The sequence below is a fragment of the Puma concolor genome, chromosome A2 (assembly GCF_028749965.1).
Source record: "Puma concolor isolate L17-30 chromosome A2, mPumCon1.1.hap2, whole genome shotgun sequence".
NCBI lineage: Eukaryota > Metazoa > Chordata > Mammalia > Carnivora > Felidae > Puma > Puma concolor.
Genome location: NC_141668.1, coordinates 99,533,491 through 99,553,664, shown reverse-complemented (window position 1 = coordinate 99,553,664; position 20,174 = coordinate 99,533,491). Strand labels below are relative to the sequence as shown.

The following is a 20,174-nucleotide window of genomic DNA, read 5'->3' as shown; positions in this document are numbered from 1 at the left end:
GGACTGGGAGTTTAAGGTACTACACTTTGGGATAGTTTGTGACACAGCAAATGCCAAGGGATCTAATACCAAACTCAGAAAGAAATGTTCTGTTTATTGTTTTCCTAATGTTTTTCATTACTCAACCACTTTACCACATCTCTCCCAGAGGTCGAAGAAATTAATAACAGAAAAACCTAAGCCAGTAAGTTTAGCTACCATATCTGGTAAAATGAATAGAATGGATGCAGTTACAATTGTTGGTGGGACTGTGTACACACATGAAAATGTCCACTAATCTGCATCACTGTAGGCAGCTGCGAGCTGGCAGAACGGGAGGCACATTCCTGCTTGCTCACTGCTTCCAGTGTGCCGTCATTTAACCCAATTTAAGAGAGAGGGGATTATTAGGATGTCACGGTGATAAGCTTACGTCATCACAGGTATAAAAAGCTGAAGGCAGTCTCCTATGCCTTTCGAATATTCTTGTCTGAGCTCCACTCAGGCAGATTCAGAGACACGAAAAGCAGACCCCTGGCAGATGCCTCGCCTACAGTATTTGGTAAACAGACTCCGGGGTGGAGTGCATCAGGTAAACTCTCCGGAAAACCTCTTTACTCCAGGTTGCTCCCTCAGGGGGAATTGTATTTTATTCTAAATGCAAACAAATAATTATTCCCAGTGTTGTCATGCGGCTTCTTTGAAGTAGACTGTGAAATTTCATTGCATGTTTTATCTGTAAGTGGAAAATCCTTAGGACACCAACAGATAAATTTACTTAACAAGAAATGATTAGGCCACTGAACAAATTGCCTTGATGCACAAGTATGAGTTCTCTTACTGTGAATTCACTTCTCCTTGATGTTCCTGGTAGGAAACTCCTGTCTGTTTCTCCCTGCTGGCACCAAGCCTCTTTCCCCTCCACCCTGACCTCCCCAATTCCATTCCCAAGGCCCACTGCGAGGCACCATCCCATAAGGCAGGGCAGGGGCTCACACTCTCTGTCACACTGCCGCTGAATGCCATCCCAGGAGTCTCGGTCCCCCTCCTCCCATACCTAAGCTTGATTGAGAAGAGTCAGCCTCTGAGTCGCTCCCACCGCCTCCACTGCCTCCTGTTGGGACCTGCTCACAACTTTGGCCTCCAGAATCTTCTTCTGGTCTCTCTGTTGCAATGGTTCGCTGAATATTTTGATACCTTTGCATCAGAAAATGGAAAGACAGGAATTAACTTTTGCTTATTGGCTTGTTGGGGGCTGATGTTCTGAATCAGATAACTGGAGAAATCTGTGAAGAATTGTCTTGGATGTCAGGAAAGAAATGCTTAAAATTCCCATAAGATACCAAAACAATTAACAAGACAACTATCTCTGGATGGCCACACTTCTTTTTGTTTTGTAAACTGTGAGGAGTTTCAAGTATAGTGACATTTTACCCATCAACACAAATAATAACTAGTCACAAAAACAGCCTCTGCCCTGCATTAAACAAAACCAGGCTAAGTCCAAAATAATGGTACGGGAAGTAATTTAAATGTTATAACTAAGATATCACATTACCTTTATGCTATTGTGACAAGTCTACAAGCCAGAATAACAGTCCTGCTCACTTACTTTTCTCCAACAGGTAACTGATACCACGGGCAGGGATTGTGGAAATATTAAATGTTAGACACATGCTGGCTGACAAATGAATGTTTTCTGCTGATTTGAAGGCTCATTTTATTTTTCTTCCCCAGTTGGGGATTCAGTCAGTTGGCAGTTGGCCAGGTACTTACTAAATATTTACTAACTCTTCCAATATGCCCAGGCTGTACCCTGGACTTTTAGATCAAAGTCAGGATGAGAATAGGATATCACCCTCTGAACATACACAGTCAAGACAGGACAAGGAGGGGAACAGAATATAAGCCATGACTCTAGCAACGTGAATTAACTGTCCTGATGTGTAAGACATAGATGCGGAAACACCTAGCTGCATGTATATATATATGTGTGTGTGTGTGTATATATATATATGTGTGTGTGTGTATATATAAAATATATATGTGTGTGTGTGTATATATATATGTGTGTATATATGTATATATATATACATATATATTTTAATGTTTATATATTTATTTTGAGAGAGACAGAAAGAGAAAATCCCAAGCAGGCTCTGGGCTGACAGTGCAGACCCTGATGCAGGACCCGATCCCACAAGGTGGGACATCATGACCTGAGCCAAATCAAGAGTTGGACACTTAACTGACAAAGCTACCCAGGCACCCCACCCAAGCTGTATATATTCTGAAGTCAGTGTGAACCTTTTGGGAAGCTTGTAGGGAAAGAACGTGGACTACCATGCACAGAAGGGTTCACCTGGGGGACTCTCAGATGCGTAGGGGTGGCATCAGGGTGTGTGGTTCCCGGGTGGTAGTAAGGCATCGGGGGAGGGAGGGGAAGTGGGGAGTGCTGACAGGATGCCCTGACCACAGTTTGAATGTGATTCTCTAGGCACAGAGTTGCCAACTTGACCTGTGTCTGAATCACCTGCAGCTTTGTTAAAGCACAGATTGCTGGTCCCCCCTCCCAGAATTTCTCGGATCCAGAAGGTCTGGGGAGGGAGGAGGCAAGAGTTTGCATTTCTAACTCATTCCCAGGTGATGCTGATGCTATTGGTCCAGGGACCAACTTTGAGAACCACTGATGTAGGGGCTGGCTAGCTGCTGAAAAAGAGAGAGAGGCTGAGCTATGCACTGAGGATGATGATGCCATCTGGGTGGGGAATCCATTGGAGGAGGAGAGTGTGAATTAGGGAAAGCAGCTGGGAACCAGCCACAGCAGCAGTCTAGGCTGGAGGTGCTAAAGGCTTGGACCCGGGCAAGGATGGTGGGTCATGGTGGCTCTGCAGGCATGCTTCTGGGGGGGGGGGGGACCCACACACTGCAGGGATACTAAGATCTCCTACCTCTGCCCCCGAAATCCTCAGAGAAATTTCCTAAACCTCCCTGCCCCTGATAGCCTGCTCTGTGTAATTCACACTGTATTTTGTAGGCAGATGTCCAGCTGTGTTGTTCCCCTGCTCTCCTTCCTCCATGCCGGGTAGCCCCCTTTTCCTCCTCATATAACCTCTATTTTGCCTAATGTCTCAGCCTGCTGAGGCACACGACCAGGGTTCAGCTTCCCTTTTCCTCAAGGCACAGCAGGAATGGGAGAAAAAGCCAAATTCAAGAGAAATTTAGCCATAGAATATGTGTAATTTTACAAGTAGACTCAACAGGACTTGGGGCCTGCCTGGATGTGGAGGTTGAAGACAGAGGACACAGTTGTGAAGGCAGGTGAAGGAGTCAACACTTAAGAGGAGGACAGGCAGGTGGGGAGGGAAAATTTGGTGTGGATTTGGATATTTGACTTGGAGGTCGTTAAGATCATACAAGTGACAACAGCCAAGGGAACGTGGTTGCTATATGAGTCTTGTGCCCAGGAAAGAGATATGAGGGTAGAGGAAGAGGCATGAAGAGGAGGAGAGCGAGAATCTGGGGAGCACTGAATAACCAGGTCTGCAAATGCAGTCTAACATGGGGTGAGGGGGACGTACCATTATAGACAAAGTCTGTTGTGGCAGGGCTTCTGAAGACCAGTGACCTCTTTCCCTGACCTTAAAAAGAATTTGTTTCTCAAGTGTGGTCTCTAGACCGACCACTTGGGAGAGAATCAGCTGAGTAACTGTTATAATCGCAGATATTGAAATAAAATTGAAATCTGCATTTCTAAGAAGTTCTTCAGGTAGCATTACCTACATCTACATTTAAGAATCACTGGTTGTTTCTTTACATTGTATTTTATCTAGAGAGGCTCAGCCACTCACTCCTGACACCTGTCAGAAGACACCTTCGCCTGTAGCAGTTACTGTGAGGCATTCCTGAGAAGGCCTCTAATAAGAAAACATGGAGGGGGGCAGGAATGGGCAAAGAATTATACAGAGAAATACCCATGTTTATTTACCCCCTTGTGGGGAAGGTCAGGAAGGATAGCTGTCTGAGGTGTTCTCTTTGTTGGAACTCAGGGAGTGCCCCATGGTGGGAGTAAGTGTGCAACTTTGACCAGGGGAGGCATGGGGCCTGCCAAAGATCAAGGGAGCTGCTGTCGGGAGGATCCCCTAAATGACTCATGGCAGGTTGCATTTTCCAAAAATGGTTCAATAATATTTTTAGTCCCACATGCTCTTCTAGAACCTTCTAGACTCATCTCTTAAGAGGTAGAATCAATGTCCCCTCCCCTTGAGTCTGGGAAGATCGTGTGGCGACCTTGACTAACTGACAATAATGTAAGTGACAGTTTGTAATGGAATGCTGTAGCCATGCTGTGAGGAAACCCAGGCTACACGGAAGTCCACATGTAGGTATTCTGGCTTACAGTCACAGCTGAGGTCCCAGCCAACAGCCAGCATTAACCTCCAGATATATGGGTCACCAGCCCCAGCCCACTCTTACTGCAACCATAAGATACCCCGAGAGAAAATGGCTTCACTGAACCCGGTCAACCATGAGAACAATGACAAGTAACAATAATGATAATAATAATGATGGTAGCAATAAATTATCATTGTTTTACACCACCAGGTTTGGGTGGTTTGTTACTCGGCAGTAGATACTTAGAACAGAGCTTAGACAAACAAAGTTGTAGTCTCACATTTCCTTCCCAAAGAGCAGTGACCACAGAAGAGAATTTTAATGAATAAATATGATCTCATTTGATGATGAAGATGTCAGTAATTTCGTAACCTGCTGTGTCCTCAGTTGGACCTTGGTTGTCTTGTGCCTTACTGCCTCAAATTTCAGGTACCACCCTGATCTTTGCTGAAGTATAGGGGAAGTTTTGGGGAAGAAGGTCACTCAGCAGTTTGTGGAGGGATCACTCAGCAAGGGCAGGATGGCAGCCTTAGAGGCTTGCTCTGCTTTAAAGATGAGAGAGGGAGTCAGAAAGCAGGTTCTCTTACATTTCATCAAGAACCATCCTTCAGTGTCATCACTGAACCTTTTTTTTTCAGCAAAAGGCCAAATTTTATACAAAGAGTTTATGGAAATTGGTAAGAAAGACAACTGGAATATCTAATTCACAAATGAACAGCCTTCCCCTCACAGGCACACACAAAACCAAACAAGGAAAAAACCTTCCAAAAACAAGCCAAAGCAAACAAAACCCAAACGAAGCCCAAGAACATACAACTCTCAAGGGAGGAGCTACACTTGGTAAAAGAAAAGCTTAAGGAAACAAAAGTTGACCCTCCCTGTAAGAAGTGAAACTAAAGAAGAACCAAAATACCAGGAGCACCTCTTAAGTCAACAAAAACATACCAACAGACAAGACCAAGTAAAGCTATTGTTGCTGGCATACTGAAACTGTAGAAACACTTTAAAAAACATTTAGGCATTGATATCAAATACCAAAACCACAGTGATCCCCCTTGGCCTGCTCTTTTGGGACTATAACCCCCAGGAAACATTCTACATAAGACAATACTAATATTTAACAGGACCTTTAGCCTCATCCAAAATAGTGATAAAAAGCAGCGAGGAAAACATCCAACAAAATGGCAAATTAACTAAAGTACATCCATTCATTGGAATACCACACAACCATCTAAATGATACTCTTAAGGCTATGTAGCAATAGGAAAATGCTTATAGTGTGGCAAGTGAAATGTGAATATAAAACTAACGATATTTTATCATCACAACTATGCAAATCCTGCGCATGTACATGGAGATTAAAGAGAGGTAAGATTTTTTTCAAAGGTCAACCTTGGGGTGGAAGAGTTATGTATACATCATTTTTTTTTTCCTATTTAAAAATTCCATTTCTCAATAATAGAAAAACTTCATCCAAATAACTAAAAAAACAACCTTAAGTATATTATTTAAAATGTGAATATATACTTCTATCTTCTGTTTGCTCAATAAATATCTGTGAAGGTAAATTTAATTATTTCAGGATATTCTGAAAGTGTAAGAATTAACTAAAGAAACTGTCTTACACTGAGTCCTGTTAAACTCTGGCACCATCCCAGGCACTGGCAGGGATACAGAGAAGAATAAGATGGAAGGTAAGGACTGTGCTCGAGGCAGGCACGATCAGTCATAGGGTTGTAGTAGAGGTGACCACGGGCTCTGTTTGGAGGGTTCTGGGAAGATTTCCGGGACCACACGATGTTCTCATTGAGCGTTTGCAGAATGGAGACGGATACCAGGTGGAAGGCAGACAGTGAGGGACGTCTGTGCAGTAGGAGCATGTGGCAAAGCTATAAAGGCTGGGAAGGGTGTGCTAAGTTTGGGGAATGGCCAAGTTTGAGTGTGGTCACCATAGGCTGCTTTGTGCACTCTGCATTTCTCAGTGTGTGCCTCCTTGCACGAACACACCTGACTTTCACAATCATGCTGTCAGGAGTCCAGGGAAACTCCTTTGATGGGGTCCAGGGCAGGCCACCTTAAAGTATGCCATTTTGGCATATTGATTGTTTTGAATTAAAGTTACTTAAAAACCAGCCAGTGCAGAAGGACACTCTGACCCTCCTCTGTTCTCCTGAAAGCAGGAAATGAATTCGCCTTGTGAAGGGCACCCTTCCTGTACCCGGAGGCTGGAAGTCATCCTTATCACCAGGGATAGGGAATCAGGGTGGGGAAGACTGTGTAAACAAACCTTGTTACTCTTCACTAATTTATTACCCCAAGCCGAAACTTTTGTCTTGTCAATTCTTCACCCCCTGCCCCACCCCAAATGTTTCTTTCTCTAAAAGATATAAAAGCTGTCTGCTTTGGTCACTTCTTTGAGTCTCACATTTCTAGGAGCTCCCATCCATAAGAAATTAAGTTTGCTTTTCTCGTGTTAATCTTACGTCAAGAACCTAGAAGTTTCCTTCCTTAGGAAGTTTTCCTCCCCTACATCTTCTTGCAACACTGACAATATTTCCGTTTTGCTGTGAGACAGTGATGGTTGTAAACTCCTCCCGATAACCAACTGCAGGTTATCAAAAACTGACCCCCGTGACTGATCACATCCGTGATGGGGAAAAGACTGGCAGTATACTTTCTGTGGCTGCTGTTATCATGCCAAATCACTAAAAAACCGTACAGGCTTGAAAGTGATAGCTTAAGATAAGTGCTGAAGAGCCTGAATACTTATCTCAAGGTCATCTGACCTTTCCTTCCCTAAGTAGGCTTTTTCACAAGAAATAAGTACTTTCTCAAATCTTTAAATTCCTTTTCTTTTTATCTGTCCAGATAGATGCAGCAAAACACAACTTCCTATTCCGCAAAGTCTGGCTGCCTCTCCCAGAGTTTTGGGCTCCATGGAGGGCACAGGAATTTACACATTAAAGCCTTCAGAACTTCTCTAGAGGCCTGATTCAGGATGGACTTGGACTAATTTTTATATTATACAACAAGAACATGATGAACTTTCATGGATTTTTATGTCAGAGGTCAAGGTGCTTACTTTGCTTTGATTTATTGTTTTCTTCTAGTGCTCAAACTGCACCTCTCATAGATATAGCCTGGTGATGCTCTCCCAATTTCAGCCTCTCTGTTCTGGCAAGACAGACCTAGAGACTATTTCTGCCTATGGAATTTCAACCCGGGCTCTACGTAAAATGAGCTTGCTGTGTCCTCTACATTTTTATTTACAGGAGTTTGGTTGCAATCATCATGAAAGGACTCTCCCATGGAGTTTTGGTGCATTCATATCTAGTAAAACTGGGTTATCACAAGTTCCTCTTGTAATGTGTTTTCTTTCTGTGGGAATGACTGTAGAGAAATGCACTGCCAATGAAAATCCTTCCTGATTCTCATTTTGACTTTAAACGCTCAGCTACTGATGGAGAAAAAGTGGAAAGTGAATGTCTTCCCAATGCTCAAGCAATTAAAGAATCCTGATGATTTTTACCAAATCATGCAGCTCTGTGTACAACAGTAACTAGAAGTTCAAATTTTTTGTCTCTGTGTATTTTTTCATAGGACTAAATTGTCCACGTTATTTTTCTGGCCGATACAGTTAATTTCCAAAGGAAATCTGCTATCAAGAGATGTGTCCCTCAAGCCCATGGGGTTCCTTATTCTTTATAATTCCTCCCAACCATTCCTTTATTTCATACTAATGAGATGGCATGTGGAGACAGGTGAAGTTTGCATTCCTGGCTACTAAAAGTATCCCAAAGCTGCAGTCTTGGCCTGAAGCAAGAGGTCATATGATGCTCATGCTAGCTTACAGCATGAGAGAAATGTTATGTTGGGTCTCATTTACAGGTTAAAAACAAAATGGCATCTTTACAAGTTAAGTAAGGGTCTAGCTTTTAGACAAAACAATTCTCAAAAACTGTTTTGAAAGATTTCTTTTTCTAAGATGAAAGCTTTTTAGGAATTACTATTTCTGAGTATATAGCAATTAGGAGACCAGGGCAAACATGAATACAGTGAGTGATTTATAACAGGGTTTTTTTTTTTTGTCTCCAGGCAGCTTTTAATATTCTATGGAACCATCCTTGGCATGCTTTCAGCTGTTTGAGTTCTGGACCCTTTTGAGAGTCTCATATGGACCAGTCGGACAGAAAAATGTGCATCCATATATAATTTTGCATACAATTTCTGGAGGGTTCATGGAATAGGGGCACCCTCAGAAAATACTGGGCAGGGGGCGGGCGTTCTGGGGGCTGTTGGTTTAAGAACACCTCGTTTCAAGCATGTGCCATCAAGAAGTTCAGAGGATTGTCTATGCTTAAATGGCATTCAGACTTTAGCTTGGCTCCTGCCACCAAATTCTGAGTCTAGCTTCCCAAGTACCTACTGTAAATGGTTTTCTTAAGATACATAATTACTTCCCAGTCTCCTCATACAATCTGAGCAGAAAAGTGTAAGAGGGGGTTTCTCTGGCTGCCACTCTCCTTTCCCAGTGCTTCACAGGGGCTCACTGCATGCTGATCACCAACCGCCTGTTGAGTTGCTCCATCTGCTGGATGGACCCCGATCTCCGCATCCCGTCGGGGGTGGCTGCTGCTGTCGGCCGCTGCCAGGTGGTCGTGCGGTTCACGTGGTCCACATAAAAGACCCGCCCGTGGCTGTCAATGCGAGCTTCCCAGTCTAGTGTGTAATAAAAAGGCAAAAATAAAAATCAAGGACAAACTATTGATTCATGTGAAACAGATACCACTTCCGGGTCTTCTGTGGGTAGAACTCCCTATTGGTTACTGGCTGAAGGCCAGACACTGCTCACAGCACCTGCCCTGACTTCTGAGGTACTGGTACTGAATTGGCATTCCAAAAGAGAGCCTACTGGACTCAGCCTCTCTGCTGGGCCATTTTAAACAGTAACTGTTTCCTCAAATATGACCTGTGTTAAAAAGTCTAACATTTTCTAAAGAGAAAGGCTGATATTTACTTTATTTCTTCCTTTAACAATTTCCATCATGTCAATCTTGTTGGCTACTCAACTTACAGCTGGAACACTGGAAGCATCTTGCACTGAGAGTGCACAGTCTGATGCTGGAGAATCCTTTTTTTGCTAAATCTGAGGGACAGCAACTAGTGGCTGAGGGAATGATGGCCCTCACGTTCAAACCACCTTTAACTACAGTTCTAAGATACTGTACCTGAAACTTCAGAGGACCTCTATTCAATACTTAGCAACCTTGATTGATTGCCATTCCTCTTGAGAGGAAGAATGGACGGATTTGATCCCTTCAAACCATCCTTTTGACAAGTTGTAGGTTCACAGTGTATATTCAACCCACCTGTGGCTGCCAAATATCTCTTGACAAAACAAAACAAAACAAAACAAAACCAATAACAACTATTAACACACATCAAGCGCTTAAATACCTCTTTGTTGATAAATAACCATGGCAAACAGCAGAGGGAGCCCAAGACTAAGATAAATTCCTTTACTTCTCAGATTTCAAAACCAACAGACTAAAAGGTAGAAGCATGGATGATACACTACATAATACATAAGGGGGGGTGTGTGGGTGGGTGGAAAAGTCCTCGAAACTGGGAGAGCTGGAAATAATACATACATATCTGAGCTTCACACACAAGAGCAATGTCTGCTGTACAGCAATGGGCAAAGCTTTTGGAGTCCACATGTGAAAACGTGCTGGAAATAACAGCTTCATGATAAAGTTATGCTGAAAAATGCATTTGATTAAAGAAGAAAAAGCAAAAATGGCTGCAAATGGAGGGAAACTATTCAGCTTTTTGAGTGAAAAAAGCAATAGCTTTTGGGAGTAGGTCAGATATTAACAATTCTATTGAAAAATGATTATTCAGGTAATGACATAGCAACTCTCAATTTTCTTAAGGAAAAAAAATCAATGTATTTGGTTTAATTTTGGTATTACATGTGCATGGTACATCTGTTTGTGAAGATTGTGGCTTATGTCTGACATTTACCTGAGGAATTGTCAGATAATGCCCAATGAAAACCAAAATACCAGAAAACACCAAATTTACCTTATCTAAGACAAACTGAAGGAAAATGCAGTCAGATTGTATAACTATATTCTAGGAGGTGTTGATTGAAATTGCTTACTATATAATCCAGCTCAACTGTTAGTTGTAAATGTTAATTAGCTCACTGATGAAATTGTGCATATGTGTAACTACTAGGTAATGTTGGAATTTCAGTGATTCCCAAATTAGTAGCAATTGGACACTTTTTTTCTTGAATTCAACATGACTGTCTTCCAACAAAGAATGAACATTAATCTTTGAAGAGTATTGTGGTCTCTAGTTCAATTAAACACACTCCTCCCAACACTCTCTAGGAGTGACACCATGCCAGGTCCCCTGGACACACTGCTGAGAAACTAATGCCTCCGCCCTCCAGGTTCCTATAGTAAAGGAAGGATTCCTTCAAAGACATGGCTCAAGTCTCAAAAATTTGCTAGGGAAAACATTAGAGAATAGTGCAGTGGTAATAACAATTTCACTGTACAAATTTCCATATTTCCAAATCTCTCATGGAAAAGGATGGCAAGCCAGGTGGACAGGCCATCCTGTCAATATATTAAACAACAAATAGTGCTAATTGTAAATGCATAGTGCTAAGTTCTTAAAAATATTCAGAAAGTAATAGCTAAGTGCACTTATAGATTATAAGTGTATTTTCTGGATTGCTTTGTAAAGAATTTACTTTCACATATTGTGTAAAGAAAGACAGAATTTCAGGCCTCAGCATGTCCTGATGGATTTAGGACTGTATTGTGTAAATAGATTTCTGCCAGTGATTACCTTCATGATGGTGGGGCAAGTTAGGGTCATTCATTTGTGACTGAAAGACCTATAAGATACAGAAGTATATTTTTTCCAAGAAGTCTAGGAACAATGTAGAGCCTAATAATGTATCATTTTTAGTTATTATACTAACAAAAGCCTGTGAAACTGTTCCTCCCCCCTTTTTTTTTCTTTTTACTTTAACAAATGCAATACCATGTTTGTAGTCTAGACCTTTCCCTTGAACTTCAGCCACATATCCAATTGCCTTCTTGACATCACTACCTGGATAACATCTCCAGTATAACTTGATCAAAACCACACTTCAGATCGTTCCCACCCAAACATGCTCTATCATCAGCCTTCCATTCCCATGTCAGTTGAGGGCAACTCCATCCTTCTAGGTTAAAATTTTTGAGGTCATTCTTGATTCCTATCTTTGCCTCACACATCACATCACATCTGTCAACAAATCTACCTACAAAACATATGTCTAGAACTTGACCAGTCCTCACCACCTCCACTGCTCCCACCTGGGCCTAAGCCACCACTGCCTCTCACGTGGGCCACAGTGATAACCTTATGTTGGGTCTCATGCTTCTGTCCTTCCTCTTCCAAATTTAACGCCAACAGAGCAACCATAGAAACCTAAGTCAGAGAATGTCATTCCTTTTCTCTACATCTACAATGTTCCCCTTTTATTCAGAGTAAAAGCCGAAGCTTTTAAGTGATCTACAAGGCCCTCTGTGATCCAGTCCCTGATATCTCCCTGACCTTATCAGCCACTGCTTTCTTCCTTCCTAAATCCATTCCAGACACACTGTCTCCATGCTGTTCCTCAAACGTACCAGGCAGGCAGTTCTCTTTTCTCAGAAAGCTTTTCCTCCCCAAGGATAACCCTCTTACCTCCTCTAAGGCTAGCTTCAAATGTTGCCTCTCAATGAAGCCTACCTGACCACCCTATTTAAAATGGCAAACCAGCCACCACCATATACTCCAAATTCCCCTTAGCATGCTCTGCTCATGCTCTGCCATAGCACTTATTACCATCTAACATGTTATACTATTGCCTCATTCACTCTTCTTATTATTCATAGGTCTCTGTCAGGCTAGACTATAAGCTCCATGAGGGCAGGGATCTTTGGTCTGTTTTGTTTGCCTAACATAGTATTTCACACAGAGTGAGCATTTAATGAATATTTGTTGAATGAATATCAGTAATGAAGTCATCCATGTACCATATGAGATTACCTAGAAAATTCTGTTGTAAGGCTTCACTATCAGCTTCTGTAATATTTTTCAGGGTTGCATGAACAGAGAATTGAAATCTATGAACTTGTTTTCATTATTGAAAGCAGCTTGTATAAAGCAATTCTCTGAAATATACTTACATTCAATTATTTACAAGGTTTGTGTACATAACTAGTTATTACTCTTGCATGGATTGGAAGTCAATTCATGCATATATGCATTGATAGGTTATTTATTGTGGGGAAAGTGTTCCTTCACTGGAGAGAACATGTTATAGATATTTTTACATAAGTGCTAAGTAGAAAGTATAGACACTGAAATTTTACTAGTCTTTTGTGGACTATCCATAAATCAATGTATAAATAAAGAAATCAGTTATAAAAAGTTAAAGAACATAATGTTTGCCTTGACCCCCCCCCAAAACAAATACAGTGTTCTTTTAAATGTTTACATATTCAAGGTATTTATTGCTTTGTCAGTGATAAATTACAACTGAATAGGACAAGAATGGTGCAAATGCAAAATATATCACATTATCAAGAATCGATGCATCAGGGAATAGGCATTTTTTCTTAGTTTTGCAGTTTTGCAGTTACCAGAAAATGATGTGGAATACCATCCCTAAAGATAATACGCATATATTTTTTTCTGGAAACCCCTAAGAACTACAGAAGAAATTTGAGACTGTCTCCTATTGATGGAAGTTAATAGTAAGGAAAACGCAAGTTCTTTCATTCTGCTGGGTGGAATGTTTTATTATGTGGAGGTGCCTGTGGCATAATAGGTCCAATGGAGAACAACAGAATTATTCTATTTTGACCTGTGAACTTTTAAATATGAAATAGTAGAATTTAGGACTTAAAGGTCAGGTACAGTTTGCAAGGACTAGTCAAGTCTTGTAAAGAAATACTCTCTGTTTCAGAAGGTGAGGGGGCACTGAAAATACTGGGTTATCTCTTCAAGACCACATACTGAAATCATTAGTCAAAAATGCCCCATTTTTATAGTAGTAGGTGCCATATTGATTTTTGATCACAGTGTGAAGTATGGAGTTGGGGAAGAGTTTGGATGTGTACATACAAGTTCATACTGACCTGTTTAGACTTGATAGGAAGAATTAAGACATAGATTTTAAAAACTAAAGCTTACTTGGTGGAAGAGGCTCATCGATTGTTGGGTAGTGATGATGTTCAGGCCTCAAGGAAGGAAGCTGGCTTACTGGCTGGGAATTATGGAGTATAGGACATTCACCTACGGACAAGATAGTCAAGACATTCAGATTCACTCATTGCTGCAGCAACGCCATCAAAAACGCATGACCGTAAAACAAACTAGTACAAGAAAAAAAAATCCCAGGATGGGCAATCTGTTTTTTATGTCAGTTTGCTACATTTACAGTCATTCATGAGAGAGGGAGTAGAGGGCACTTTTTTGTTTCAAACCCCAAAGAAAATAAACACTTCATGACTATGATCTGTACCACACAGACCAATATGTGGGGATCAGGGTCTGATTCTATAACCACCTGACTTTTCTTTGATGGGAAGGTGGCATCAGACAGGGACACAAAAGAAAGTGAGCAGAGCCTGACTCTAGCCCAGCTAAAGAAACAGGCCTGTCTGAGGGAAGTGTGGCATTTCTAAGGTCCCATAAAACTCGGTGAGCCAGTGTAAAACCATAGGTCCTTATCTGGATCGGTTTCATCACAGGGCTGCTAAGATGCTGTTTTTCAGGTTTTGTTTTTGGAATGAGATTCTTAGATGGTGCCTTTCCAAGATGGGGCTGAGAAACTGGTGGGCCAAGAAGGCATATTCCTGTAGTATGGGAGCGTAGGGGCTGGGGTGGGGAGTCAAGCAGGTATGGAACCTTGTGATTGTTCCAGATTATCTTGAGGAAAAACCAGACAAGTCAGGGTGCTCTGGAAAGAGAAAAGGACAAGAGACGAAGGAAGTAGATAAGAGGCAGGAAGACTGAGACAGGAAAACTTGAAACACAGAAGTGGGATAGAAGGAAGAAAGACGGACATGGAGAGATTTTAGAAGTAGACATATCCACAGAATGCATGCCTCGATTATTATAGACATAGCTGATATTATTGTCATTCACACTTGTAATAGACTGAACAATGTCCTAAAATGATGTTCCTATCTCATGACGTCCTCAGGTCCTGGTAATACTGCATGAGAGTGGCTATGTGGAAGGCAGGCCAAATCACCAGCTGTTTGGGGCATATTATCAGAGGCAATTGCTCTTGACCTTTGGAGAGCTAGAAGGGTCACGAGACAGCCCCCATTCAGACTGGTATCCCTCCAGCTCACACGCTCATGGCTCTCTCAAAATAGCCCCTATTAGCCAGAGGACAAAGGTCAGGCCTTCTCCTTCCTCTGCCCTCCATGGCTGATGGAAATATCACGTGTTCCATTATCCCTTGAGTCAAAAAGGGTAGAAACTGAAAACCGGTGGTTAAGATCTTTATGGGATCTCACATTTCAAAAACTTCCTAGAATGTCCATACATGGAAAGGACGGTAATTTCTTCTCATTCTGGATCCATAAAACTGATGAAATTAATTAGGAAGGAAGTTAGGCAGGTTGAATTTAGCAGTTTGATTCCTAGAGCTAACTGTAAAGCAAAAACAGAGATGTATTCAGGAACAACGGATCCTTTTAAATGTTAAGTATATAGCATGGTTTCTTGTGCAAACTTTGGTATGTGACTCAAATCCTGGGGTGGAGTCTCAGTGCACAGCTCCTATGAACTGACTCCTGCTTCAGATAGGGGTTCTGTTTTTAGTGGATCTCACACTCATGTTTGTCGTTGTAGGTGTTTCGTGTCAGAAACTAAAAAGCAATGGCACAGTTGTTATGTCACCAGCTGCTGCATTTTCAATTTGGTTTCTTAAAAAGAACAACAAACTTACCTCTTGTAATTAATTCAACCAATCAGGTTAATTACTCCTCCAAGCTAGTGGAAACATAATATTGCCGCTCGCTGGGGTTAATGGAGCTGACCCCGCCTGCTCGTGAAACCCAAGCAAATGCAATGATGTGACGGGCGCAGCTCAGCCTACTGAATGGATGGAGCGCACGAAAGAAGCAAGCGATTCTGTTCTGCAGAGGCCACGGCTCCACTCACTCACCCTTGCCTCAAACACAAAGCAAGTGTTCAGAGCTGCTAGAATCCCTGAGAAGGAAACATACTCCACTTAAAAAGTTAGCCTCACTGCTTATCTGCTTGGAAGAACCCTCACTCAACGAGAGTCAAGCGCTTCATATGTATTATCTCATTTAATCCTTCCCACAACATTTTGAAATAGATTCTACCTCTGCACCCATTTCAGACAAGGGCATAGAGCACTCAGGTAACTCGGCTTGGGTATCACAGCCAGAAAGTGGCGGGGCTGAATTAAACCCAGGAGGCCTGACTCCAGGGCCCGAGCTCAAATCACAACTTTATATTGCTCTTTTCATTCGATCTGCGGACAGCTTTTTAAAAAAGTATTTTATGTTGAGGTTAAAAAGGAGGTTTTCGCAGAGGGGGGAAAAAAAGCAAAAAATAGATACAGAACACATCTTCCCCAAATTGCTGCAGATGCAGTTTTGTGGGCATGGGTATGGTAAGTCTACCTTTGCTAAGTTAACTGAAAGAATTTGCAATCTTAGAAGTCACAGTAAGGGGGCACCAGTGATTCTTGTGGAAGAAGATTCTTGTGCAAATATCGGGTGGGTTGTGGTGAAGCCCTGCTTTCTCAGAGCATGTGCCAGTGAGGGACGGAGCCGCATCACTGACACAGGTAGCTCAGGGGCTCACTGCTGACAGGGGAGAAGATGGGCTGTGAAGAAGTCACGCGCCAACATATGCCCAGCCTTCGTGAGATTGACAGTCTCAGGAATCTTCGGATTGCCCCTTGCAACCACCTGAGTGAAGCCTGTAGGTGCTTCTTAACCTCTTCTGAGTTTATAGTCTGCAGAATTCAGGAATTCAGAAATGTCTTTAGAAAATTTCCCTGCAAAGACTTCCACTAGGTCTCTGAAATGCTTTCCTGTCCTTTCTGTTAAAGAGGAGTTTTCCCCCATTGGGCTGTTAGTCCCTCAAAGGCATGGGCAGCGTTTTGTTTTGTTTTGTTTTTGTTTTCATAATGCCTTTATATATGAAGGCAATTGTTTACTGAGCCAATTTTCAACTAATCATATGTGGGTTGTCTCCCAACGCAGCAGTCAAAATATATACCATAGGCTGCAGCAGGTTGACAAACTACGAATCTGGCCTTGTTTTTATATGGCTCTGAGCTAGGTAAAACTGTTAAAAAAAAAAAAAAAAAAAAGAGTAGCCTTTGGTGAGAAGAGTTGCTTAATTTTATCTCTTGATCTACAAAGCCTGAAATACTTACTGTCTGGCCCTTTATAAAAAAAGTTTGCCGACCTCTGGACTAAAATATCCCTGCCAGCTCCTAGTTGCCCCCTTTATGTGTGTATCCTCAAATCTCCTTATACTATACTTATTTTTAATTGTTAATAATTACTGAGCACCTTTCACACGTTCTGACACTGATCCATCTCCCTGTGCTCAGCACATAGCATCTGGCCCAGAACAAAGGGACTCAAAACATCCACATTAAAGAAAGGAATTGTCTGTCCCGTTTTCAATTGTGCCTTTTCCTATTCTATGCCACTATGGTTTCCTCTCTGTGTTTCTCTTTCTTTTCCAGTCTCCTCGCACTTCTTAGCCCATGTACCACTTTCTGAAATGTAGAATTGGGCATTGCTAAATACTCAGGATGAATTTTTGTGCTCACTTTGGTTGCTATAAAAATTTATAGGTGTCAGGAATTTGTGTAGGTGCTAAGAATGAAACATAAAGAAAATACAGTTCTGGCCCTTGATGAGCTTACAATCTAGAGACAATACCACCACCTTTGTTTGGAAGCTAATATAAACAGTAGAACAGAAAGATAGCAGAATCTATATTTTTTGCTCTTAAAACAACTGAATTATTTCATATTATTTTGTGCCCTTTGAATTATTTCCCCCATGTCACTGTCACTTGACTGGAAAATGGTTCCCAATTCTGAATAAAGAAATGTGAGTTAATTTTACATACGATTCCACAGGCATGACTAAAAAGAAACATCTTGAGTTAAAATACTGAATACATTTTAAACCTGAAGGTGGCAGCTTTTAGGTTAGAATCCCACTTGAAACAAAGCAATTTACGAATTCCTATTATTTTTCCTTCCATTAGCCAAAATAGCCAAAACAAAACAAAACTAACAAAAAACAACAAAAAACAAAACCGTAATTAATTACGATAGCTTTGTAATGTAGTTTGAAATCAGAGAACATGATGCCTCCAGCTTTGTTCTTCTTTCTCAAGATTGCTTTGGCTATTTGGGGTCTTTCATGGTTCCATATAAATTATAGGGTTGTTTGTTCTATTTTCGTGAAAAATGCCATCAGAATTTTGATAGGGATTGCATGGAATCTTGCAATCTTGCAATAATACTGCTTTGGGTAGCATGGACATTTTAACAATATCGATTCATCCAATCCATCAGTATGGAATACCTTTCCATTTATTTGTGTCTTCATCAATTTCTTTCATTACTGTCTTGTAGTTTTTCAAGAGAACAGGGAACAGATTGATGGTTGCCGGGGGGAGTGGGGGTGAGAGAAATGGGTGAACTGTTTTTGTTTTTGGATTGAATAATAGTAAAAAAACAAAACAAAAACAAAACAAAAAAACAAAACCAACAATAACGAGAACTGAGCAGACAGAAATAATGACAAATATATGTAAGCTATACATATCCATATGTACACAAGCTAAGTTAAATTCTAAAGCAGAGGTAAAATCAATGTTCTTTCAATTTATATTAACATTTATTGCTAATCTTCAGTATGTTTTGGGAAGTGAGCAGGTATTTATACATTATCCACTGAATGTTGATGAATATTTTCTGCTTATATCATGAGATACTCCTGTTGGTGCTCTGGTCACTGTCAAAACTAGAAAGGTAACATGTACACTAACCAGTTCTAACGATTAGTTAAAACAGATGCACACATACAAGTGCACACTCACATGAGTGTGCTAGTTGTGATTCTTGGTGTCTACCTGAGAGGTGGTGGATGTCTGCTCTTCACAGTCACGAATACTTACATACACATATACGCATGCACACATACATGTACAGGACAGGCGTACATTGCCCCAGCAACCCCACTGGAGGCTGATCCTCTCACTTGTTTTTAAACCATGTTGGTGAGACCTGTGTCCCCCTGCTGGTCCTATTCTCACTCTGATCAGGTTTGAGGTCTAACCTTCTCTCCGATTGCTTGGCCCTGCCACGGGGGATTCCAGACCTTCCACGGTTCTTGCCACGCTGGCGGCGGGGGCGGCCAGCTCGTCGTGCCACGGCCCGGCGCCATTTGCCGACTCCGGGTCCAGCTCTGGGCTCTGTACCGAGTCGGGCACAGATTCAAACGCACTGTTCTCCTCCTCCTCATCGTCTTGCGACGAGAAGACGGTGCTCTCAGAGATCTTGGCGCTGTCCACGGAGGAGAAGCGGGTGTGGCTGGCGAACCTGCTGCCGTTGTAACAGGAGGGGCTATAGCAGGAGGCGCTGTAGCAGGAGCTGCTGTAGCAGGACGTGCTGTAGCACGAGGAGCTGTAGCAGGAGGGGCTGCAGCAGGACGTGTCACAGCCCTCGCAGCTGTGGTCCCCACCCTGCCGGGGACTCGAGTCGCTCTCACTCCCTGTGCTGGGGAGCGTGTCGCCGTCCGGGCCCAGGCCGTTGGTCAGGCCGGAGTGGCCGGGGGTCGCCGTGCCTGGAGTAGCCCCCTCGAGTTCCTCCCCATCCTCTTCGAGGGGAGGCGGCGCGGCAGCTAGCGTGTCCACCTCGCTGAGCCCGTCCTTCTCCGAGGCGTCCTGGAGGGTGGCCTCCTCCTCGGCGCCGTCGTCGCTCGCGGCGCCGCCGCCCTGGGCGGAGGGCATGCTGTGCAGCAGGGTGTGGATGCGGATGTAGTGTGTCCGCGGGGTCTCGGGGTCTCCGCAGGCGGACGCGATCACCGTCTCCAGCTCGGACACCGGCAAGGAGCACGGCCTGCTTTTCCTCTTCACCGAGGCCCGCAGCTGCAGCCTGTCCTCCCCCTGCCCCAGGGCGGACACGTCGCCCTCCTCCTCCTCCTCCGCCTGCTCCTTCTCCTCCTCTCCCCCCGCCCGGCTCTCTGTGGCCTCTTCCTCTGCCTCGGGCTCCCCGGTGCCGCCCGGGCCTTCGCTGTCCTCCAGCAGCCCCGGTGGGGGCACCTCCCCACCCAGCTCCAGCCGCTCCGCCAGTTCTTCCGCACTCAGGGCGGGCTCGGCGTCCTCACGCCCCGGGCCCAGAAGCTCCCCAGCCCCGTCAGGTCCCACAGAGCCCGCGCCGTCGTCTCCTGCCTCGTTGGTACCTGCCGCTTCCTCAACCGGCTCGGCCAGCTCCAGGCTCCCGTTCCCGGCAGCGTCCCCGGCGCTGCCCTGGCTCGGCGGCTCGGGCTTGGAGCCCCTGGGGAGCTCCGGTGCCTCGCCGGGAGGCTCCCCACGGCTGCTGGCCAACAGGCTGTTCATGGGGCTGTCCTGAATGTCCGCGGACTCAGGCTCGGCGCTGAGGGACATCTCCTCATCATCTGCGGGCGAGAAGAAAATGTCATTTCTTCCACAAGAGC

The 20,174-nt window shown here is 43.3% G+C and overlaps 1 protein-coding gene and 1 long non-coding RNA gene across 7 annotated transcripts in view; one reads left to right on the top strand and one right to left on the bottom strand.

The window, feature by feature from the left end:
- Nucleotides 1–20,174, bottom strand: part of HECW1 (HECT, C2 and WW domain containing E3 ubiquitin protein ligase 1) — a 429,509-nt gene that overhangs the window by 87,213 nt on the left and 322,122 nt on the right. For 5 of the 6 annotated variants that reach the window (XM_086697032.1, XM_086697036.1, XM_086697033.1 and 2 more), the window contains 4 exons: nucleotides 18,795–20,135; nucleotides 13,624–13,725; nucleotides 8,943–9,093; nucleotides 1,037–1,176 (listed from right to left, as the gene is read on the bottom strand). In XM_086697032.1, the coding sequence (XP_086553158.1) occupies nucleotides 1,037–1,176; nucleotides 8,943–9,093; nucleotides 13,624–13,725; nucleotides 18,795–20,135 (1,734 nt within the window). The remainder of the gene's footprint in view (nucleotides 1–1,036; nucleotides 1,177–8,942; nucleotides 9,094–13,623; nucleotides 13,726–18,794; nucleotides 20,136–20,174) is intronic. The other variant, XM_086697035.1, reaches the window with a different exon arrangement.
- LOC147583357 (uncharacterized) lies at nucleotides 4,310–7,727 on the top strand. The gene is made up of 3 exons (XR_015248134.1): nucleotides 4,310–4,523; nucleotides 5,013–5,742; nucleotides 7,243–7,727. It is a non-coding gene; the product is annotated as an uncharacterized LOC147583357 (long non-coding RNA).